Raw genomic sequence first — 25,824 nt, 5'->3', positions numbered from 1 at the left:
CTAGGTTGAAAATCATTTTCTGAAAACTTTGAAGGTATACTTTATTGTCCTCTAACTTCCAGCTGTATTATTTTGTGTAGGATGTATTTGTCTCCAGAAGCTTTTTGTTTTCTTTCTTGTTCCCTAAGTGTTCAAAATTTCATAATGTTGGAACTTGCTGTATAGGTCTTTTTTCATTCACTGTGATAGACTTTCCATGAGCTTTTTCAACCTGGACATTTGTACCCTTCATTTCTGACAAATTTTCCTGTATTACTTGTTTATTAATTTATTCTCTATTTTCTCTCTTCTCTCTTTTTGGAACTTCCATTTATCAGCTGTAAAACCTGAGGTGATCCTCTAACTTTATTCATATTTCTCTATATTTCCTTTGGGTTTTAAAAAATTTACTCTTTGGGAGCCTCCTCAATTTTATCTTCCAACCTTCTGGGTTAATTTTCTTTTGCTGTGTAAGAAATTACCCTAAAACATAGAGGCTTAAACCAACAAAACACATATTACCTTATAGTCTCTGTGAATCAGGAATCCAGAAGGAGTTTAGGTAGGTGGTTCTAGCTCAGGGTTTCTCGTGTGTTTTCAGACAGGGTGTCAACAGGGGCTCCAGTCATCTCATGGCTGGAGGCCTCAGTCCTTATCAACAACCGGGCATCTCTGGCTCTTGACACGACACCTCAGTTTCTCACCACATGAGCCTCCACATAAGCTGCTTGAGTGTTCTAACCTGGCAGCTAACTTTCCTCAGAGCTGGTGATCAGAGTGCAGTGCCTCCAAGATTCAGTTCCTCCAAAGACATCTTTCTCTTTTTTCCCCATTTTTATCGAGATATAATTGACATACAACATTGTGTAAGTATGGGCTTCCCTGGTAGCGCAGCAGTAAAGACTCCACCTGCCAAGCAGGAGACATGAGTTCAATCCCTGGTCAGGAACATCCCCTGGAGAAAGAAATGGCAACCCACTCCAGTAGTCTTGCCTGGGAAATCCCATGGACAGAGGAGTCTGGTGGGCTACAGTCCATGGGGTCGCAAAGAGTTGGACACAACTTAGCTACTAAACAACAACAAGCAAATTGTGTAAGTTTAAGGTGTACAATATGTTGATTTGATACATTTTAAATATATTGCAAAATGTTAACCACTGTAGCATTAGCTGTAATACCTCCATGACATCACATAATTGCCATTTCTTTCTTGTGGTAATAACATTTAGGATCTACTCTCTCAGTACCTTTCAATTATATATAATACCATTTAATTACCTATAATCACCATGCTGTACGTTAGATCCCCGTAACTTATTCATCTTATAAATGGAAGTTTATACCCTTTGGCCAACATCTCATCCCCTCACCTCCAGCTCCTGGTGACCACCATTCTACTTTCTGAGTTCTACTTTTATAGATTCCACATGTAAGTGAGATGGTACAGTATTTGTCTTCTTCTGTCTGACTCACTTACTTATCTTACTTAGCATCATGCCCTGAAGGTTCGTTCATGTGGTTGCAAATAACAGGATTTCCTTTTTTCCCATGACTGAATAATATTTCATTGTATATGTATTTATACTGCATCTTCTTTATCCATTCATTCATTGGCAGACACTTAAGCTTCTGTAAATGCCTATTGTGAATAATGCTGCAGTGAACATGAAAATGAAGATTTCTCATCAAGATCCTGTTTTTATTGCCTTTGGCTATATAGCCAGAAATGGGGCTTCTGGACAGAGAAATCTTTTATCCCCTTGCTAGGGCATGGTGAATATGATGAGCCTGGTTGTGCCGTGTGCTCTGTAGAGAGAGTTTCAGTGAATACCTCCCTGTTCTCAGACCTATTTTTTTACTCCTACCTTCTGTGGTACCTGCTATATACTAAAGTTTGAGTTTCTCAAGCAGATTAGGTCAATTCTAGATATATACTCCGTTGCAGAAACTTAGTTAAAACTTTTCCTATTCTGATAAACTGGGGCTTCCCAGGTAGTGTTAATAGTAAAGAACCCATTTGCCAATGCAGGAAATGTGGGTCCTATCCCTGGGTTGGGAAGATCCCCTGGAGGAGGGCATGATGACCCACTCCAGTATTCTTGCCTGGAGAATCTCATGGATAGATGAGCCTGGTGGACTGCAGTCCATAGGGTTTCAAAGAGTCAGACAGGACTGAAGTGATGTAGCTCTCATGCATGCACATTCTGGTAAGTTAGTTGCTACCCCTTTATCCACTTTCCATTCTTCAAAAGATGTTTCCAGTGAAATATATCATCTTGCTTCTGTATCCTTACTCTCTCTCTGCTCCTGAAGGTTAATGCCATTTTTATCATTGTTGTTCTTGTGTTTGTTTGTTTGTTTGTTTTGGGGGGCAGCACTGGGTCTTCATTGCTGTGCACAGGCTTTCTCTAGTTGCAGCCAGCAGGGGCTACTCTCTGGTTGCAGTGTGTGGGCTTCTCACTGCAGTGGCTTCTCTTGTGGAACACGGGCTCTAGGCACACTGGTGTCAGTAGTCGTGGTGCATGGGCTCAGTTGCCCCGTGGCATGTGAAATCTTCCCAGACCAGGAATGGAACCTGTGTCCCCTGCATTGGCAGGCAGATTCGCAACCACAGGACCACCAAGGAAGTCCTTGTTGTTGCTATTTTGATGTCATTTTAAGACATTTCGGAGGGAAAGAAAATAAACTTTATGGTTAATCATTTTTAAAACTGATTTTTGTGATGTATTTCCAAAATTATAAAAATTTATAAGACTGGTACAAAGAAATTCCCTATACCCTTTACCCAAATTAGTCAATTGTTAATATTTGGCCATATTTGCTTGTTCTCTCTCCCCTCGTATATATATAATTTATATTAGCATATCTATATATCAACATCTATTTTTTTCTCAGCTAGTTGAGAATCAGTAGTTCATATTATGTCCTTTACTCTCAAATATTTCAGTTTATATTTCTTAAAAATAAGAACACTTTTTTAGGGGCTGCCCTGGTGGCTTAGTGGTAAAGAATCCACCTGCCAATGCAGGGAACATGGGTTCAATCCCTGATCTGGGAAGATGCCACAGAGCAACTAAGCCAGTGTGCCACAACTATTGAGCATGTGCCCTAGAGCCTGGGAGCCGCAGCTACTAAAGCTCACATGCCCTAGATCCCATGCTCTGCAACAACAGAAGCCACCAGAAAGAGAAACCTGCACACTGCAACTAGAGAGTAGCCCCTGCTCGCTGCAACTAGACAAAAGCCCAAGCAGCATCAAAGACCCAGCACAGCCACAAACAAATAAATAAAATTATTTTTTTAAAAGAATAACATTTTTCTAGATAACCCACAGTATAAGTTCTCAAACTCACCGATTTTAACACTGATACAATACTATTATCTAATTACCTACAGTCTGTATTCCAATTTTTCCAGTTGCCCTGTTAATGTCCTTTAGAACAAAATTTTCCCTTTTAGGATCCAATTAAGGATCAGAAGATATTAAGAGGTGGCAAGAATACACAGAAGAACTGTACAAAAAACCTCTTCACGACCCAGATAATCATGATGGTGTGATCACTGACCTAGAACCAGACATCCTGGAATGTGAAGTCAAGTGGGCCTTAGAAAGCATCACTACAAACAAAGCTAGTGGAGGTGATGGAATTCCAGTTGAGATATTTCAAGTCCTGAAAGATGATGCTGTGAAAGTGCTGCACTCAATATGCAAGCAAATCTGGAAAACTCAGCAGTGGCCACAGGACTGGAAAAGGTCAGTTTTCATTCCAATCCCAAAGAAAGGCAATGCCAAAGAATGCTCAAACTACCGCACAATTGCACTCATCTCACACGCTAGGAAAGTAATGCTCAAAATTCTCCAAGCCAGGCTTCCGCAATATGTGAACCGTGAACTTCCTGATGTTCAAGCTGGTTTTAGAAAAGGCAGAGGAACCAGAGATCAAATTGCCAACATCTGCTGGGTCATGGAAAAAGGAAGAGAGTTCCAGAAAAACATCTATTTCTGCTTTATTGACTATGCCAAAGCCTTTGACTGTGTGGATCACAATAAACTGGGGAAAATTCTTCAAGAGATGGGAATACCAGACCACCTGACCTGCCTCTTGAGAAATTTGTATGCAGGTCAGGAAGCAACAGTTAGAACTGGACATGGAACAACAGACTGGTTCCAAATAGGAAAAGGAGTATGTCAAGGTTGTATATAGTCACCCTGCTTATTTAACTTATATGCACAGTACATCATGAGAAACGCTGGACTGGAAGAAACACAAGCTGGAGTCAAGATTGCCGGGAGAAATATCAATCACCTCAGATATGCAGATGACACCACCCTTATGGCAGAAAGTGAAGAAGAACTAAAAAGCCTCTTGATGAAAGTGAAAGAGGAGAGTGAAAAAGTTGGCTTAAAGCTCAACATTCAGAAAACTAAGATCATGGCATCTGGTCCCATCACTCTATGGGAAATAGATGGGGAAACAGTGTCAGACTTTATTTTTTTGGGCTCCAAGATCACTGCAGATGGTGACTGCAGCCATGAAATTAAAAGACGCTTACTCCTTGGAAGGAAAGTTATGACCAACCTAGATAGCATATTCAAAAGCAGAGACATTACTTTGCCAACAAAGGTTCGTCTAGTCAAGGCTATGGTTTTTCCTGTGGTCGTGTATGGATGTGAGAGTTGGACTGTGAAGAAGGCTGAGCCCCGAAGAATTGATGCTTTTGAACTGTGGTGTTGGAGAAGACTCTTGAGAGTCCCTTGGACTGCAAGGAGATCCAACCAGTCCATGCTGAAGGAGATCAGCCCTGGGACTTCTTTGGAAGGAATGATGCTAAAGCTGAAACTCCAGTACTTTGGCCACCTCATGTGAAGAGTTGACTTATTGGAAAAGACTGATGCTGGGAGGGATTGGGGGCAGGAGGAGAAGGGGCCAACAGAGGGTGAGATGGCTGGATGGCATCACTGACTCGATGGACGTGAGTCTGGGTGAACTTCGGGAGTTGGTGATGGACAGGGAGGCCTGGCATGCTGTGATTCATGGGGTTGCAAAGAGTCAGACACAATTGAGCGACTGAACTGAACTGAAGGATCAGTCATTGCATTTAGTTGGCATGCCTCTTTAGTTTCCTTCTATCTGGAAAAATTCCTCTGCTCCTTTGTTCCATGACGTTGACAATTTTAAGAGTACAGCAAGATATTTTATACAGTTTTTCTTAATTTGGGTTTATCTGATGTTTATTAAGATTAAGGACTTCCCTTATGGCTCAAATGGTAAAGAATCTGCCTGCAATGTGAGAGACCCAAGTTCAATCCCTGGGTCGGGAAGATCCCCTGGAGAAGGGAATGGTAACCCACTCCAGTATTCTTGCCTGGAAAATGCCATAGACATAGGAGCCTGGTGGGCTACAGTCCACGGGGTTGCCAAGAGTTGGACACGACTGAGCGACTAACACTTCCTTTCTCAAGATTTGATCAGGTTTAAATGTTTTTGGCAGGAATAAGCAATATTACGTCTTTAATACATCACATCAGGAGGCTTGCGATGTCATTTTGTCCCATTATTGGTGATGTTAACTTTGACCATTTGATTAAGATGGTGTTTTCCAGTCTTCTTCACTGCCAAGTTGATAGCGACAGAGTAAAGGGACAAAATAGGTAAATAAGTAGTTAATCCCACTGGGAGATTGTACGAAACAGTATGGGAGACCCTGTAATTTAATGATTACTTAAGAAAGCAGGTTTGCTTAACCACGAAACCAAGCAGACTAGCTTAGCAACAGAACCACACAGCGGTAGAAGACATGCCCCAAAACAATAAAACAATGGTGGCATGAGACGCACATCCTGCCCATTGAGGTCAGTAAGTTAATGATCCCTAGGACATGCTCTCTGCACACATAAAAAACAATAATTTGTGCACCTAGCTTGACCATGTAGGGACAAGAAAACTCCCTTGCCCAACCTGGAGGAGGAGCTGATGATGGAAGCATGACGTCTACTCAAGAAAGACAAAGATGTCCTTCTCCCTCTCCCCACTTTTCCTATGATTATAAAACTAGCCCAGTAAGTTCTCGGAGCATGGCATCCCCTTGTCCACCTACTTGTAAGCCTCCAAGTGTCCTTTTCTAATCAGCTACTTCTTATCTATCATTTTGTCTCTTGTTGAATTCTTTTCTGCACTGAGACATAAAGTACTACAGTATCAGAGCTCTTCAGAGCCCCTGAGACGAAACCCAAACAGTTTCAAAGTTGCTATTTTTATTTTGTAATTAGTAGTGATTTCCAGGAAGATATTTTGAAAAAATGTAAATACCCTATTTTACATCAAACTTTTTCTTACTAATTTTAGCTTATACTGATGATTCGGTTATCTCTATGATAGTTGCAAAATGGTAATTTTCTAACTCACATCCATTTTACCTCCAAGTGTAAAATTTAGGCATGAGTTTTTCCAAAGCATTCAATTTCATTTTTATACAAAATCACTGCTCTTTTTTTTAATATCCCAGAAGTTTATTTAATTCTTGCTTGATACATTTTATAGAGAAAGGTTGGGACTATTTGCTTTGGGTGCCCCTAGTAAACCTCAGTTTCACTTTTCACTTTCATGCATTGGAGAAGGAAATGGCAACCCACTCCAGTGTTCTTGCCTGGAGAATCCCAGGGACGGCGGAGCCTAGTGGGCTGCCGTCTGTGGGGTCGCACAGAGTCGGACACGACTGAAGAGACTTAGCAGCAGCAGCAGCAGCAGTAAACCTCATGGAGGCACCCACTGATCCTTTTTTAAAAATACATATTCCATTAGTTTAAGTAATATATCATTAAATTGTAATTACAAAGTAAAACTGGAGTAAATTTTGCAGGGAGAAAAATCACAGCTGACTCTTGGTATGCATACAGTTCAACTGGTGGGAGCATAAGTATGCAGGTATGCTAGAGAGTAGCTCTTGGCTGCAACTGGAGTGTTATAGGCATCTTTTAATATATTTTTCAGAGGAAATGCAGAACATTAATTAGTCTAGCAAACCTATTCAATGGAGCTTCTTTAGAAGAGCTCCTAATATTTATAATATTGAGCTATTCACATTTAATATTCTAAAATACATCAAGGAACTAGGACATTGAAAAGAATTATTGATAAAAACTTAGATAAGCTTGTCCTGGACCAAGCTAGAGATTCCTGAATATTTGCCAAATTCTATATGTAAGTTAGGATATGGGGGTGTGGCGATAAATGTGAGGTCCCTTTCCAGACATATTTTAGAAGCTTAGAATTCCTTGTGGTGAAATATCACCCAAATGAGACTAATGTAATATTGTATGTCAACTATACTTCAGTTAAAAAAAAAAAAGAAATATTACCCAAAAATAATGATATCTGATAGAAATTGACAAGATACTCTAAAATTCATATGAAAAAGTAGGGTATCCAGAATAACCAAAGCAATCTTGAAGAATAAGAATGATGGAGGACATACTTCCCAATTTCAATTCTTCTACAAAGCTTCTATAATCAAGACCATGGTGATGTTGGCCTAAGAATTGCCATATTAGATCAGTGAAATAGAACTGAGAGTCTAGAAATAAACCCTTATATTTATGGTCAACTGATTTGCAACAAAGGTGCCAAGACAATTCAATGGGAGAGAATAGTTTTTTCAACAAATGGTGTTGCAAAAACTGGGTAATCACATGCAAAAGAACGAAATTGGGCTCCACCTCACACCACATGCAAAAATAAACTCAAAATGGATCACAGACATAAATGTAAGACCTAAAACTTTAAAACTTTTAGAAGAAAAATCTTCATGACCTTGGATTAGGCAATGTTTTGTAATAAATGACAGCAAAAGCATAAATGACAGAAGAAAAGATAGATAGCTTGGATTTCATAAAAATTAACTTTTGTCTTTCAAAGAACACTGTCAAGTAAGTAAAAAGAGGCTTATGTGTTTTTGTAAATGTTTGGATTATAAGACACATTTAAAAATAAATAAGTATAAACTTATTAAATCAATAATCATAAGAGAAAATGAAAGTTATTACAGTGTGTAGAATAAAATGTGGGCTCAGACAATTTTGACAGGAAATATTTTCAAAATGTTAACAGATAATTCCATTCTTTATAGAAAAAAATGAAAATAACCAATTAATTTTATAATACTAACACAAACTGATAAAATAACATAAAACAATACAGAATACAGTACAAAAGAGGAACCCATAGACCAATAAATGGACAAATTCACTAATAGACTAAGTTCAAGAATAAAGACAATCATATACCATCAAGTAGGATTTATTCCAGAAATGCAATGAGGATTTACTATTAGGAAATAGATAAATATAAATACATCACACCTGTATGTCCAAAAGTTATATCCAACTATCACTAGGAACTAAAAAGGCATTTGATACTTTTAGAAAACACTTTGTAAATTAAGTAAAAAAGGACATCATTAGCATAATATGATATCTACCTCATATTTATACACAAAAATAAATTCTTGATGATGTAAAGACCTAAGCATATAAGACAAAACTATAGAAATATTAGAGGAAAATGTAAAATATTTTCACAATCCTAGGATGATTTCAGAAAGCTTTCTTATAGGACATAAGACCCAGAAGCCTAAAATTAAAGATTGACAACCTTTCCTAAATAAAAAATTATAATTCTGTATCAAAAGACATCATAAAGTTAAAGGTAAGAAAGCAACTAAGAGGGGAATTCCCTGTTAGTCTATATGGTCAGGACTCCACACTTTCATTGCCAAGGACCTGGGTTTGATCCCTGGTCTGGGAACTAAGAACCCACAAGCCATGCAGCATGGCCAAAATTTAATAAATAAAAGAAAGACTAAGAGAAAATATTTGCTATTTATAGATGTGTATGTGTGTATACACGTTTATATATATACACACACCTCTATATAAACACAAATTTATAATTCACACATACATATAAAACACATTTATAATTCATATATATAATATTCAGAGTACATAGAAAAACCCCAAGTAGGGCATCAATCCAGACTCCCCTTCTCGTTCAAGATCAGATATTTATTTTTTGGTAACTGACTGAGCCAGGCACAGTGTTAGACACTGGGAATACAAAAGTGACTAACACAGACGATAAATAAATAAACAAGATATTCACAGATTATAACAAGTATAACAAGTATGGAAAGGATATAAGGGTGGGAGAGTTGATCCAGTGGCTCAGGAGTTATAAACTGCTGGCCAGAGGGCCAGACTCAGCCTGCAGAGTGATTTCTTGAAAAAATTTGGACCAACATCTAAAACTCAGGAGATTTTATGTAAATTCCACATTTCTGACTTCTCTTAAAGATTAGAACTGGCCGCACTGGCCCTAAGTTCCCACATGAGCACGAAAGGCCAAAGTAGCAGCTGACCATTTTGATTGGACAAGTTTCTTGCTCAGTTTGTTTCATTCATTATCTGCCTGACTCTTGGAAGCAACTGAGTTCATAGATCCCATGATGGAAAGTAACTTGGAGAGGTCCACTTTAGACAATAATCAAGGAAGTAATGTTTGAGCAACTTCATGAAGAATGAGAATGAACCAGCCATGTGTAGAGGTAAGGCAAGAACTTCCTAAGAGCGAATTTCAAAATCTAGAAGCAATTCAAGGCCAAACTATAGCAAAGCACTTCCAACTCCCACTTTGATCACAGACTACTTTCACTGTATCCCAGTCAGAAACCTGTGGCTCATCTCCCATTTGTAACATGCATTTTTTTCTCCTGTGGTTGATTTCTAGTTTCATACTGCTATGGTCAGAAAAGATGCTTGAAATTATTTCTCTCCTCTTAACTTTGTTGAGTCTTGTTTTGTGTGAAATTATGTGGTCTATTCTAGAAAATGTTCCTTGAGACTTGAAAAGAATGTGTACTCTGGTTCTTTTTAAAAAAATTATTTATCTATTTTTATTTTGACTGTGCTAGGTCTTCATTACTTTGTACGGACTTTCTCTAGTTGTGGCGAGCAGGGTCTACTCTATTCTGGTGCATGGGCTTCTCGTTGTGATGGCTTCTCTTGTTGTGGTGCAGGCTTTAGGCACGTGGGCTTCAGTAGTTGCAGCTTGTGGGCTCTAGAGCATGGGCTCAGTAGTTGTGGTGCATGGGCTTAGTTGCTCCTCAGCATGTGGAATCTTCCCAAACCAGGGATCAAACCCATGTGCCCCCTGCATTGACAGGCAGATCCTTATCCATTGCACCACCAGGGAAGTCCTGGTTCTTTGTTTTGTTTGTTTTGTTTGGATGTAGTGTCTTGTAGATATAAGTCCAGCTGTTTTATTGTGTTCTTTAGGATTTCTGTTGCTTTACTGATTTTCTGTCTGGAAGATCTGTCCTTTGATGTCAGTGAGGTGTTAAAGTCTCCTGCTGCTGCTGCTGCTAAGTCACTTCAGTCGTGTCCGACTCTGTGCGACCCCATAGACAGCAGCCCACCAGGCTCCCCCGTCCCTGGGATTCTCCAGGCAAGAACACTGGAATGGGTTGCCATCTCCTTCTCCAATGCATGAAAGTGAAAAGTGAAAGTGAAGTCGCTCAGTCGTGTCCGACTCTTAGCAACCCCATGGACTGCAGCCCACCAGGCTCCTCCATCCATGGGATTTTCCAGGCAAGAGTACTGGTGTGGGGTGCCATTGCTGTCTTCTACTATTACTGAAATATTTACCATATATAGGTGTGTATGTATATATGCACATATATTTACATATATACACATACGTCATATGTACACATAACTCATGTCAATTTCTCCCTTTATATCTGTTAGTATTTGTTTTATGTATTAGGTGCTCCCATATTGGGTGTATTTCCATTATTGTTGTTCAGTTACTCAGTCACGTCTGACTCTTTGCAACCCCATGGACTGCAGCTCGCCAGGCTTCCCTGTCCTTTACTAATCTCTTGGAGTTTGCTCAAACTCATGTCCATTGAGTCAGTGATGCCATCCAACTATCCCATTCTCTGTCACTCTCCTCTCCTCCTGCCCTCAGTCTTTCCCAGCATTAGGGCCATTTCCAATGAGTCAGTTCTTTGAATCAGGTGGCCAAAGTACTGATGCTTCAGCTTCAGCCTCAGTCCTTCCAATTAATATTCAGGAAATTTCCTTTAGGATTGACCTGTTTGATCTCCTTGCTGTCCAAGGGACTCTTAAGAGTTTTCTCCACCACCACAGTTTGAAAGCACCAATTCTTTGGTGTTCAGCCTTCTTTATGGTCCAACTCTCGTATCAGTACATGGCTACTGGAAAAACCATAGCTTTAACTAGATGGACCTTTGTTGGCAAAGTGATGTCTCTGCTTTTTAATACACTAAGTTTGTCATAGCTTTTCTTCCAAGGAGCAAGTGTCTTTTAGTTTCTTGGCTGCAGTCACCATCTGCAGTGATTTTGGAACTCAAGAAAATAAAGTCTCTCACTGTTTCCATTGTTACCCCACCTATTTGCCATGAAGTGAGGGACTAGATGCTATTGATCTTAGTTTTTTCAATGTTGAGTTTTAAGCCAGCTTTTTCACTCTCGTCTTTCACCTCATCAAGAGCCTCTTTAGTTTCTCTTTGCTTTCTTCCATTAGGGCGGTGTCATCTGCATATCTGAGGTTACTGATATTGCTCCCAGCAATCTTGATTCCAGCTTGCAAGTCATTCAGTCCAGCATTTCACATGATGTACGCTGCATAAATAAGCAGGGTGACAATATACAGCCTCCTTTCTCAACTTTGAACAAATCCATTGTTCCATGTCTGGCTCTAGCTGTTGCTTCTTGACCTGCATACAGATTTCTCAGGAGGCAGGTAAGGTGGTCTGATATTCCCATCTCTCTAAGAATTTTTCACAGTTTGTTGTGATCCACACAGTCAAAGGCTTTAGATTAGTCAATGAAGCAGAAGTAGATATTTTTCTGGAATTCCTTTGGGTTTTCTGTGATCCAACAGATGTTGACCATTTGATCTCTGTTCTTCTGCCTTTTCTAAATCTACCTTGTACATCTGGAAGTTCTCTGTTAACATACTGTTGAAGCCTAGCTTGGATTTTGAGCATTACCTTGCTAGCATGTGAAATGAGCACAATTGTACAATAATTTGAACATTCTTTGGCATTGCCCTTCTTTGGAATTGGAATGAAAACTGACCTTTTCCAGTGCTGTGGTCACTGATGAGTTTTCCAAATTTGCTGGCATATTGAGTACAACACTTTAACAGCATCATCATCCTTTAGGATTTGAAATAGCTCAACTGGAATTCCATCACCTCCACTAGTTTTGTTTGTAGTGATGCTTTTTAAGGCCCACTTGACTTCACACTCCAGGATGTCTGATTCTAGGTGAGTGAACATACCATGGTGGTTATCCGGCTCATTAAGACCTTTTTTGTACAGTTCTTCCATGTATTCTTGCCACCTCTTCTTAGTATCTTCTGTTTCTGTTAGATCCATACTGTTTCTGTCCTTTACTGTGCCCATTTTGCATGACATGTTCCCTTGGTATCTCTAATTTTCTTGAAGAGATCTCTAGTCATTCCCACTCTATTGTTTTCCTCTATTTCTTTGCATTGTTCACTTAGGAAGGCTTTCTCATCTCTCCTTGCTATTCTTTGGAACTCTGCATTCAGATGGGTATATCTTTCCTTTCCTCCTTTGCCTTTTGTTTCTCTTCTTTTTTCAGCTATTTTGTAATACCTCTTCAGAGAACCATTTTGTCTTGTTGGGTATGTATTGGGTGTATATATGTTATTAATAACACATGTAATATCCTCTTTTTGTAATATAATGATTCCTTTATCATTATATAGTGTCCTTCTTTGTCTTTCTTCATGGACTTTGTTTTAAAGTCTATTTTGTCTAATAAGACTATTGCTACCCCTGATTTCTTACTGTTTCCATTTGCATGAAGTATCTTTTTCCATCCCTCACTTTCAATCCATGTGTGTCTTTTGCCATAAAGTGGCAGCATATTGTATGTTCTTTACCAGTCATTTTAATTGTGCACATCCTGAAATATCTATGCACAAAGACATTCAGGGAACTTGACTACCCTCTGCGAAGTTTGGTTTCAGTTGTATTATTCAGACCTCTATGTACAAATTCCACTCAATAGCAATTATGTTCTGTTTCTAGTATTCCCTTGAAGCCACTTCAGCTGCCCCAGAACTGAAGTCTGGGCTCATGTGACCAAGCTCTGGGGTACATAGGCTGACTCTAGAAGCTCAGGATAAGGCTATGAAACTCAAGGGAGTTGGAGTGTTGAACTCCAGGGCAATCTGTCAAGACAAAGGTATGTGTATATGGCTGTCCTCCTGGACATCTAGTCTTCCTAGAATGATTAGGAACAATAACCGCAAATCTCAAGTGAGCACTTGGGACTTCCTGATAATCCTATTATATTTCCCTAGCCACTCTCCTGCTCCTCAAGGCAACTTTACATCTATTCTCTCCTCAAATCTCTAAAATGCCCTCTCCCATCCTCACTCTGAGGTAATAACTTCCTTGTTCCTTATTTAACTAAGTAGGAGTAATCAAAAGACACTTTCCATCATCACATCTAACATTCCACTGCATTTCTATCTTCCCTCTGCTACAATGAATGAACTAACTCCATTTGTCTATTATATCTCATCCACTTTTTTTAGGTTTATTTATTTTTGGCTGCACTGGATCTTTGTTGCTGTAAGTGGGCTTTCTCTAGTTGTGGCAAGTGGAGGCTACTCTTTGTTGCAGCGCAATGGGCTTCTCATTGTGGTGGCATGTCTTGTTATGAAGCATGGGCTCTGCAGCGCAGGCTCAGTAGTTGTGGCACATAGGCTTAGTTGCTCTGTGGCACGTGGGATCTTCCTGGAACAGAGACTGAACCTGCGTCCCTGCATTGGCAGGCGGATTCTTAACTACTGGACCACCAGGGAAGTCATGGATCTAATCCACTCTTAACCTCAAGGATTTTGCTCCTGTAATTATCCCCTTTTCCCTCAGTTTTTTCCCTCTTCCCAGATCATTCCCCTAAGTATACAAATATGCTGTAATCTCTTCCATCTGGGAAAAAAAGGAATCCTCTCCGATCATATGGTCCCCTCAAGCTGTTGTCCCCATTTCTTTCTCCACCACTCTCCCCCCTCCCACTTGTGATTATACCAAAATTCCTAGGAAAAGTAGTTTAGACTCATCAACAGGAGAAAAACAACCATGCTGATTGACCTCACTTTAAAATTCCTGATCACTAAACTTAAATGGGTCTTCATGGCTGCCCAAATGTCAGACTACATTTCTTTGTTCTATGCACTCTTCTGAAGGCCTCTTCATACCTTCTCTTCCCTCAAACCTCCACCACTTCCTCCCCTATCCTCACTCTCAGATAATGACTTTCCTTCTATTTCACAGTGAAAATGGAAGCAACTGGAAGATAATTTATATAACCCCTCACAAACCGTATCTATCTATCTACCTGCATCTGTGCCCATATATGTCTTATAATAACAAGTGAATGTTCTACACACTTAAGACCAACCCCTCCACTTGTGCATCAGATCTTCGACTATTCAAAGATACTACTCCAATACTACTCCAACTGTTGCATCAGTTTTTCTGTGTCTAACCATTCCTATCTACATACATACATGCTATAATTTCTTCCATCTTAAAACCTTACATCCTATTTCCCTGCCTACCCCCTATACAGAAAAGCTTCTCAAAAGAATTGTCGGGTCTTTCTGTCAAAAGCTTCTTAAAAGAATTGTCGGGTCTTTCTGTCTCCAAATGTCCTGCCAGTCTCTCTTGAACCTGCATCAATCGGGCTCTTGCCCCCACCAGTCCACTGAAACATACCTAGTCACCAGTGCTCCTATCCATGGTGATGTTGCTAAATTAAATGGTAAACTCTTAGCTTTCATCTTATTTAACACATTAACAAGAAAGAGCAACAGAGCTCACCTGGTTCTGAATCCGGATGGGGCTAATGTTGCTTACAATATGTCAGCTGGTAGAGGATTGGGAATGTGGACCACCATAATGGGGAACTTACTTCATACCTTTCTGTTACTTCAGAACTGGTTTGGAAAAAGTATGTGTGGAGAAAATACTGCGTTCTGCATTCTGTTTGGCTCTTACAAAACCACATCCATCCACCATGCTTAACCAGGTCTTTCTAATCTCAGTTTCTACATTCATTAATTTAAGGAACACACAGTTCCTGACTGCTCAGCCTTAGTTCCACAACACAAGTGACCTTACAGGACTGTGAGTTGTAACCCACACTTGTCTTCAGAATGAGTCTCTGGCTCTGCTCGCTTTCTGACTGATTTCACCTTGTTAATACATTCACTCAAGAGGCTTGACCTTTTTCTGACTGCCTGTACTAGCACTTCAACCTGTTCTCCATGCTCAGATCAGCCACTCTTACCTGGCTCTTCAGTGAGGGCTTTAACAGCAACATTAAAATGAACCTATTAACACTTCACATTCTTAACACATACTATAATGATATTTTTAAGTTATTCACAATTTTTCTTTGAAGAAAGTTTTTTTTCACTTCTAGTAGATATGAGGGCCCACTCAAGCTTTCCTTGTTATAATGAAAACTTGTAGAAGTGAGTCAACACAGGTAACTAAATATTCTGCCAGTCTCTGCCCCCTTCCTTTCTTTTCCTCCTGATAAAGAACCAAAATAGAAAAGCCAAAGAGGAAAACTGGGTGTGGAGAGCATATTTTGGTTTATCCTTGACTTCAGAAACTCATTTTTCTCAGGTACTCAAAGCTATCTCACACTAAGCAAATTCAGAGTGCCCCATTTTCCTCACCTGTAAATGGAGATGATAATGCCTTCCTTACTGATCTGTTTTGGAGAGTAAATTAAATATTCAATGTATGTAATACACCTAAGACCTAGCACATAAAACTGTATGACAGATGATTGGAAGAAAAGTTAAAAACCATAATTTTATTTACATAGGGAATATATACCTTTCCTCTGACTAGAATATATTTGCTACTCAAAACATACCTGCCAGGGGTAGAGAACCTGAAAAGCAGTATATATATTTGGATCTTAGTTCCTCAACCAGGGATTGAACCTGGGCCCTTTGGCAGTGAAAGCGCCGAGTCCTAACCATCAGACCACCAGGGAGTTCCCATGGAAAGCAATATTTTTAACCATAAGATTTCTTGAGAAGCAACAAATGCTAGCTGGCATCAAAGGATAGTTCATCCAGACCCTGAAAGAGCCTGGTCAATTGCAGTTGCTCACAGAAGAGCATCCCTGACCAGTGACCAGAACTCTCTTGTCCATCAATCAGTAATTCCTACCCCTCCCAGACTCACCTTACTGATCCTAATTCTACTAGTTGCCCCTGCAGGTTCAGCCCAGCTTCCTGAGTTCATTCACCTCGAGTGCCTAAACTTTCCCTTCCCTATCCCCAGGAGAGCCTGGCCACATATCTGTCCTTTCCTTTGCTGAATCTGTCTCACAAGTTGCTTTGAATCTTGTTCTCCCATCTTCTTTTAGCATCACATGTGGACTCTTTTCTTGGTTCAGAAGTGTCTTAGAATTTCAGAAAAATTCCCTTATGTGGTCCTTTGCTAAGACAACTCCCTTGCCTTGTTATATGAAAAACCTAGGTCAAGCTAGACATCATCCCAACACACATCTCTACTCAGGGCATTGCCCACTGACAGGCATCTCAGAGGCAGACTGATGGGGATTGGCGGTAAAGAGTGCTCATACTTGTTCTTAATTGGAAACAAATGACAGAGTCTGCCTGCCAGACTCTCTAGTGACTGCCCTCCAGCCACAGACACAGTGACCTCTGAGCTCTGCATATCCAAAGGGCCTCACTCCATCTTCCTCCACTGCAGCCTTATCATTCCTCCTCCCAGAGGAATTCCATAATGAGTCCTCCTGGTTGCTCTTACTTCCAAATGAATCTCTTCAAAGAAAAAGTAAATCTTTGGTAAAAGCTGAGTATGTATCACTTGTATTCTCATTTTCTGGATCTTGTCAAAGGGATCCCATAGGTGGTTTTCCCCACCCTTGCTGGAAAGTACTCTGCTCAGTCTCCTAGTTCTGTTGACCTCTCCTAGCTGCCTGTTTGATGACCCGCTATGAGAAGACAGCTGGATATGCCATTCTTAGACTCCAGCAGAGGGCACTGTAGTTCTGGCTTTTAGAACAGGAGCGTGAACGGCACAATGCAGCCAAGAGTGAACTGGCCAAAGTCTGAGCTCCTCCACCTTTCTAAATGGATAAACATACTGAAATTATAGAAGTGAATTTTTGGAAACACTCATACATCTCATAGCTGCTACAGACCGTCATCCTCATCCACCTGAAACTAGAGGGAGAAGATACTCAAGCTACTCACAGTTAGATAACATCTAATAGACATTACTTGCAGTTGTCTTGAAGTTGGTATAACTGCGAGCAGAGTAATACCACCCTGCCAAAGCCACCTCCAAGGTAGGTGCCTGTGTCTGTATTGCAGCAGGTAGACCACTTTTTTCACAGGGGCTTGGTCTTTCCCTACCGGTTCTCCCCGCTGAGACTGGTCTAATCCACTGAAGAGTGACCCACCAGGTTCCAGTCTTCTCTGTTCCCTCGATGCTAGCCATAGGAAATGATGTTCTGCATTTAAGTGACGCTCAGGGAGGCAGAGATCTGCTTCTGGAACAAGGTAATATCATTACAAAGTCCCTTACCCAACACAAGGCTTCTTTAGGGTGAGAAGACACCCTTAACAGGGCCGTCATTGAGCTATACACAAGAGAGCCCACTAAGAGGGTAGTTCTGTCAGTTCATATTTTTCCTTAGCCCTTGGTCTTTCCTGGAAACCCTGATGATATTTCAGAAGCCAATTTAATGTGGTGGTTAAGAGCATGGGCAGTAGAGCCAGAGTGCTGGGTTAAATCATGTCTTGGCCATATGCTAGTCATGTGATCTTGGCAAATCACTAAACTTCTCTGGGCCTCCATTTCTCCATTTATAAAATAAGGTAATAGTACCCACGTTGTATTTACAGTTGTGCCAAGCACATTCATTGCATATCAGCTCTTATTGTTGTTATCGCTAGAAGATCCATGCAGTCCATTTTATATCAGCAGTCTGCAACCAGCACTGTCTCTCTCTTATCTCATGGCTGCCGCCCCGCCCCTCCCCCCCCCCAACACTTTTCCTGTGTTCAGAATTCTGAAGAACTGCACCACTTTAAGGAAGATATTTTTGGAGGTAAAGGCACTGCCTCCATGTGTAAAATGTGCCCTGTGAATTGGTCTGGTTCCCTGGGTTTATGTTCTTGTTCACTTTCTCCCAAATCACTGACAATTTCCTGATATCAGGAAAGACTAAGTGCAAGATAGCTCCCAAAAATACTCCAACCAGTTTCAGTCTGTGTTAATACTCTAGTCAACTTGCCTCGTATCTGATATAACCTCTTAGATAGGAGTCATATTTTATGTACAATACCACAACATCTGGAAATGTTGTTTGCATTTCTACAAGTATGTTCTACAAATATCTTGCATGCATTTCTAGTCTGGGTGGTATTACTCTGCTTACAGTGACACCAACTTCAAGTAATATCTGTTAGATATTATCATCACTATGTACTAAGAATCTGGAACAGACAGGCAAATACCTTAACCTAAAATTCAGAATTCTGGGAGCCACTGAGGTAGCGTACATGCTTAGTCGCTCAGTCACGTCCAACTCTTTGTGACCCCATGGGCTATAGCCCACCAGGCTCCTCTGTCCATGAAATTTTCCAGGCAAGAATACTGGGGTGGGTAACTACGCCCTTTTCCAGGGGATCTTCCTGACCCAGGGATTAAACCCAGGTCTCCTGCATCGCAGGAAGATTCTTTACCATCTGAACCATCATAGGTAGACCCATTCTAAAGAGTTTTCAGCCTGAAAACATTGTGGCCAATCAGCCCCAGTTCCAACTAACAGAAACAGTGGGCAAAGCAGTGGGAAACTAAGATTTTGTGACCTTCTTAGGGGCCCTTATACTACTGAGAAATCTACAACATATATTTGGAAAAGTAGAAGATCCAGCCAACTATTTTTGCATTATCCCATATATCCTTCACAGTCCATTCAAAGCATTAAATCTGGTCATGTGGCAATTCCTAACTTATGGCCTGGTTCTAGAAGAAGCTGTCAGGGCCCTTCCTATCTATTTACCACAAAAAACCATATGCAGTATAGTATTAACCAAGTGGATGAAGAACCTCTCTTATACCATCTGCCAAAAAAATGATGAAATTTTCTCCCTTGCCACAGTGGAACTTGCTTATAAAGAGTTCATTGCATCACGCTATCCAGAACATGCCCTTTCACAGTAGCTGTGACATGATTCTTACCTACCCCTCACCACCCTTCACCTCAGATGGCTTCCAAAACTTGGCAAAGTTATGGGTTACCAAAAATATCTTCCAGCATGCCAAATACTGATCCGAGGAGTAGGCCAACTGGTGCTTGATTCAAGAAGAAGGCATCCAAGTGGGTGATACTGTCTAAGATACCTCCAAGCACATGGTAACCCATACAGGAAGCTGGGCACCTACTACTCAGAAACTGACGTAACAGTCATCTGATAATACTCATATGGCTATACTTTAAAGAACAATCAGCCTGAGGCCTCAGGACCAGAGAAAGAGTTCCCACTGTCACCTGCACCCTAGTTAGTACTTACCTGCAGTCCAGGTCCCATTGCTCACTAGGAATATGCTCTTGCTCTTCCTCGGTCTGCACTTACTTGGCCATGGACATTCCGCCACCCTCACTTAGCCCAAAGTGAAACAACCAAACTCAGATGACACTGTTTCTAGGAAATGTAACCTGCGATGAAGTACAAAGCCAACCCCTGGTTCAGTCCAGGGTTCCACCTGTCCCGGCCCTCAACTGTCAATGGAGGGGACTCAAACTTTGCCCCACTCTGGTGGTGTCACTGTCGCAGAGAATGTTAAGGATGTCCATGGGAGGGCAAAAGGGAGGGTGGAGGGACAGAGATGATGAACGTGTGGGGCCAAGCAGAATAAAGGGGAAAGCAGGAACTGCGGAAGAACTACAGAACAGCGGGCATCCCCACCACCCGCCCGAGATGAGGCAGCAATCTCAACAAACGATTTCCAGAGAGAATGGCAAACTTTGATTCAGTTCACGACAAGCTCAGTTCTGAGATGCAAGCCAAATCTAGCCTATTTAAGCAGAACATGAATTTTTTTTAAAGATGGTGGTGAGATTACACCAAACTTAAAAGCTTCCATATGGCAAAAGAAACAAATTGAAAAGACAACCTACAGTATGGGAGAAAATACTTGAAAACCATATATATGATAAAGGGTTAATAACCAAAACACATAATGAATTCCTATAACTCAACAGCAAAAAATAAAGAAAATCCAATTAAATGGGCAGAGGATCTGAATAGACTTCTCCAAAGAAGACACACAAATGGCCAACAGGTATATGAAAAGATGCTCAACATCTAATCATTAGGGAAATGCAAATTAAAACCACAATGATATATCACCTCACACCTCTTAAAGTGGGTATAATAAAAAACAAAATCCACAAAAGTTAACAGCATTGGTGAGAAGAAAAGGGAACCCACATGCATTGTGGTAGGTAAGCAAATGGATACAGCCACTGTAGAAAACAGGGCAATTTCTCAAGAAATTAAAATAGAACTACCATATGACCCAATAATCTCACTTCTGGTATATATATCCCCAAAGAAATTGAAATCATGATCTCAAAGGGAAATCTGCACTTTCATATTTGTTGCAGCATTATGCACACTATCCAAGACATCGAAGTAACAGAAATGTCCATTAGGGCTTGGATGGATTTTTTTAATGTGGTAAATGCATACAATGGAATATTAGTTGGCCTTAAAAAAAAACCTAGGGAAATCCTGGCATTTGCAACAACATGGATGAACCTGGAAGATATGCCAAGTGAAATAAGCCAGACAGAAGACACATATTACACGATACCACTTATATGAGGAATCTAAAATAATTAAACTCAATAGAACCAAAGAATACAATAGTGTTTTCCAGAGGCTCAGGGGAGGAAAAAACAGGAGGGCAATAATCAAAGGGTACAAAGTTTCAGCTATGCAAGAAGAATAAATCCTAGAGATCTACTGTACAGCATAGTAAATACTATACTATATACTAAAACTCTGCAAAGAGACTAGAGTTCATGTTAGATGTTCTTGTTACAAAATAATAAAGAAGGTGAGAGGAAGTTTAACTCTGCAAAGAGATGAGAGTTTATGTTAGAAGTTCTTGTTACAAAATAATAATAAAGAAGGTGAGAGGAAGTTTAACTCTGCAAAGAGACAAGAGTTTGTTAGATGTTCTTGTTACAAAATAATAATAAAGGTGAGAGGAAGTTTTTGGAGGAGACAGATATGTTTGTGGCATAGATTTTAGTGATGGTTTCACAGGTGTATACTTATCTCCAAATTCATTAAGTTGTATAAATTATATATATATAACTTTTTGTGTGTGTGTTATACAATAAGTAATTTTTTATTTTAAAAAATAATTATTCAGGTGTTTCAGGTCTTAGTTGCAACATGTGAGATCTTTCACTGCAGCCCACAGACCCTCTAGTTGTGGTACATGGGCTCAGGTGCTCTGTGGCGTGTGGGACTTAGTTCCCTGACCAGGGATCAAACCCAAGCCCCCTGCATTGCAAGGCAAATTCTTAACCACTAGACCACCAGGCAAGTCCTTGAAGTAGTTGTTTAAAAAATATTAGGAGGCACAGAAAAACTGTAGAAGGGACAGAGAACCAAGTTTGGCAGATAGTAACCAGGAACAAGGTTCACAATCATGCCATAGACCTGGCTGTGCAGAGACACCAGTGCATTCAGTGCTGTGGTGGACACTGCTGGCGCTGAGGACACTGGGCCCCAGACAATGCTGCTGGAGACAAGAGGCAGCTTCACTGCCCCAACCTCCATCAACAGAAAAAGGCTTCACATGGTCCCAGCTTCTTTGCAACCCCAATCTTTGATTCAAAATCTGAAGAAGACATGTTGATTGGCCTAGCCAAAACTCTTGGCCCTTGGCCTTGCTATAAGAGAGGCTGGGTATCTTAGTCCATGCAGGCTCCTGTAACAAAATACCATAGACTGGGTGGCTTATAAACAACAGAGATTTATTTCTCAGAGGAGGCTGGCAGTCCAGGATCAGGAAGCCAGGTGAGGGCTCTCTTCCAGGTTGCAGACTTCCTGTTGTTCCCTCACATGGCAGACGGGGCCAGGAAGCTCTCTCAGACCTCTTTTTATAAGGGCACTTGTTCCATTCATGGGGGATTCATCTCATGAATCACACCCCAAGAGCCCCGCCTCCAAATGCTATTACCTTCGGCATTAGGTTTTCAACATATGGATTTGGTTGGGGGCAGGGGGCGGGGAGTGGAGGGAATTCAAACATTCAGACCACAGCACTGGGTAAGGAAAATCTCATCTTTTCAGTCACTATAAGAAGATACAGATTTTGCATCTGATAAGATTCCTAAACCTAAGACTACACTATCCCACTCTATACTGCCTTTCCAGCTCCTGGCCCTGTCCCTCTCCACTTGACCCAGCACCAGTCCAGCTCTAAACCAAAAGCAAGCTAAGACCTCTCTAATGCTCCTAACACACTTGATACCTGCTGCCCAAAATGCTCTTCCTGATACTACTGTGTCCCATGAACCCCTTCTAACCCTGCAACACTTGGCTTGTGAGGGGCTTGGAGGGATCCCTGCCCTGTACCTGGTTAGCATGGAGACCAGAGACTGAGAAAGTCGAATAATCCCATTTGCTAGGTACTCAGAACAAGTCTGCTCTCATTTCAGACCAGAAGGATCCAGTACCCACTAGGCTTCCCCCTATTTTCTCAGAAGATGGGAATTATTCTGTGCACCAAAATAGCCACACAAAGTACCACGAAGCTGTTCGGAAGGTATCGTTAAAGACATGTAAGTGTCTTGGATTTGTCACCATTCTAGGGGCAGAAAAGGTGCATCTGTGTTGCTAAAGTGGCTGGGATGTGGTGGGGCGCTGTTTTAGAGCAGGCAGCGAGGTCAGAAAGAGCCAAGAAGAGACTGAGAAGAGGGAGAAATAGGCTCCAATAGTGAGGTAAACAAGATAAGATAAAAACTGAATCAGAATTGACAGCAGAACTTTGTGAGTTCTGCTCTGTCTCTGTGAGTACTTTCTGTCTCTTTCTAGTGTCTCACCATGGATAAGTCACTTATCCTTTTTTAACTTGTTTCCTCATTCATTTAAAAAAAAAAGGGCAGAAAATGCCAACTCCACCAATCTTACAGGATTGTTATGAGGATCAAAGCTTTGGAATTTGAACTGAGTTTCAACTCCAAACAAGCTGTGTGACCTTGGGCAAAATCCTTTGATCACTTAACCTCTCTGGACCATCTGAAAACTGGATTAACACTCTAGTGTTTTTTGTGAAAGAGAAACTTACATTTAAAAAAGTACCTAGGACAAGCTACTGATATAGGCAGATACTTGCAGGAATCTCCAGGAAATTCTACTATGTAAAGAAAGCCAGTCCCCTGTATGATGCCATTTATACAACATTCTTAAACTGACAAAATAACAGAACTGAAGAACACATTACTAATTACCAAGGAGTCGGGGGAGGAGTATGTGACTATAAAAGGGCAACTCTGGGATCCTGTGGTGACAGAACTGTATCAATATGTTAATAGCCTAGTTGTAACAGTGAAAAGTGGAAGTGTGGTTTGTTTGGTTTTTTTGCTTAATCCTATTGGACTCTTTGCAACCCCATGGACTGTATGTAGCCCCCCAGGCTCCTCTATCCATGAGATTTCCCAGGCAAGAATACCGGAGTGCATTGCCACTTCCTTCCTCAGAGGGGCTTCCCAACCCAGGAATCAAACCCGAGTCTCCTGCATTGGCAGGCAGATTCTTTGCCGTTAAGCCACCTGGAAGGCCCCAATAGTACAGTAGGGTTTTTTTGTTTTTTTTTTTTTAATAATAAAGACTAGATAGCCAGAATATAGGCTATAATTCTAAGTTTTAAAACATATACAAATTTTATACACTGGTATAATATAATTAGATTTATACAATAAATTAAGAGTGAAAATCCAAAAAAAAAAAATCTAGGTAAGTCTGATATTCAAAATTTTTTAAATATCTAATACAAAATTTAGAATTTAACAGGTACTGGATAAATTATAGGACTTCCCTAGTGGCTCAGATGGTAAAGCATCTGCCTACAATGTGGGAGACCCGGATTCAATCCCTGGGTAGGGAAGATCTCCTGGAGAAGGAAATGGCAATCCATTCCAGTATTCTTGCCTGGAAAATTCCATGAATGGAGGAGCCTGGTAGGCTACAGTCCATGGGGTTGAAAAGAGTCAGACAGGACTGAGCGACTTCACTTTCACTTGATAAATTATATGTTAGCAATACCTAAATATAAGGCAGTATCACTGCTAAATTTCAAAGAATTTCCTGAAATAACCAAAGGGGGAGGGGAGGAAGAACCAGTAGATCCATCTTGCACATTTTCCAAGTGAGTTGTGTGGTTAGGATTCTGCACTCTTATTGCTGAGGACCTGGGTTCAATCCCTGGTTGGGGAACTGAGATCCCACAACCATGTGGCACGGCCAAACAGAAAAGAAACCAAGTAGGTGGACCACTTGTTTTGGCACCACCTTAGCACCTGGGGAAAGCGCTCTTGGAGACTGACTTGTGGCAAACACAGGAAGAACCAAGACTGATTCCACTGACCATGAAGGGTGTAAGACGCTGACATCCAGAAGTGGAGCTGGGTGTGGTGACTACCTTTCCAGGACTTCTCGGCGTCTGGTCAAGCCTAGTTGCTAGGTTGGGCTTGTGGTGCCCTGAGGCACAAAAGGGGGCACCCAACTCTAAGAAATCTAATAACCTGCCCAACCATTCAGTCCCTAATCAGGTCTTCAGGGTCCCCCTGACTGATGCTCAGAACTTCAGCTTCTGGCGGTCCAACGCTGCAGGAGCGCGCCCAGAAGAGACCATGCCATGGATCCAGAACCCCCGCCACTGCCTCATCAAAAGCGCAATGACCAGGTTAGGTTGGGAGGGGTAAGGGTGGGGAGATCACTTAAATCCTGGAGATGTTTTCCATTCTATTCAGAGTTGGAAAATGGAATAGGAGGTTTTGGTCCTATTTGGATCAAAACCTATTTGCTCCTATTTGGACCAGGGAAAACTGGCCCCAGAATCTGGGCAGTAGTGGCTATTCAAAGGAGCTAAAGATTTATCCGTGTCTTTGTGTTTCACCTTATGGCTATGACTTCTGAACAGACTCAAGAATCTACAGCATTCCTGTGGGAGGTCTGGAATGTTTCTGCTCCCTTCGCTGCCACCTCCCACCCCTCTAAGCACCACCCATTGGCAGCAGCTCCACTTCTTCATCACTACCCCTGCCCATTCAAGGTTTAAGTGCCCCCCCACCCCCAGTCCAGCCTAACGTGGCTGAATCTGAGGCTGTTTCTTTTCCAGGTTTATGGATCACTCTATTCTCAATGACAGAAACTTCAGTCTGTATTGAGCAGGACGTGTTTGCAGAAGAACAAGATAGTACTGCAGATGGAGCGGTGAAGAGGGTGGGATCCTGGTTCCAGTGGCTGACTAATGGGAAGAGGGGACTGAGAAAGTGCAATAAACAGACTGATCTAGAAGTAACTTGTGTACACAGGAAATGAGGGAGTGGGAAATTATTCCCCAATTCCTGTGAGATCAGGATTGTGAGAGATTCCTGAAGGAGTCAGAGCTTGGTGCTTAGTTTGGGAG

General features: G+C 41.1%; 1 protein-coding gene across 2 annotated transcripts in view; it reads left to right on the top strand.

Moving 5' to 3' along the window:
- SPMIP11 (sperm microtubule inner protein 11) overlaps positions 1-25,813 on the top strand; it is a 44,468-nt gene extending 18,655 nt beyond the window's left edge. Inside the window, exons 2-4 of one of the 2 annotated variants that reach the window (XM_070789192.1) lie at positions 22,853-22,975; positions 24,954-25,098; positions 25,534-25,813. In XM_070789192.1, coding sequence (XP_070645293.1) covers positions 22,853-22,975; positions 24,954-25,098; positions 25,534-25,582 — 317 coding nt within the window. In that variant the 3' untranslated portion in view covers positions 25,583-25,813. The remainder of the gene's footprint in view (positions 1-22,852; positions 22,976-24,953; positions 25,099-25,533) is intronic. The other variant, XM_070789191.1, reaches the window with a different exon arrangement.
- Positions 25,814-25,824: the final 11 nt, after the last annotated feature.

Source organism: Bos indicus, chromosome 5 (assembly GCF_029378745.1).
Source record: "Bos indicus isolate NIAB-ARS_2022 breed Sahiwal x Tharparkar chromosome 5, NIAB-ARS_B.indTharparkar_mat_pri_1.0, whole genome shotgun sequence".
NCBI lineage: Eukaryota > Metazoa > Chordata > Mammalia > Artiodactyla > Bovidae > Bos > Bos indicus.
The sequence above is the reverse complement of the archived record's forward strand: the minus strand, read 5'-3'. Positions and strand labels throughout refer to the sequence as shown.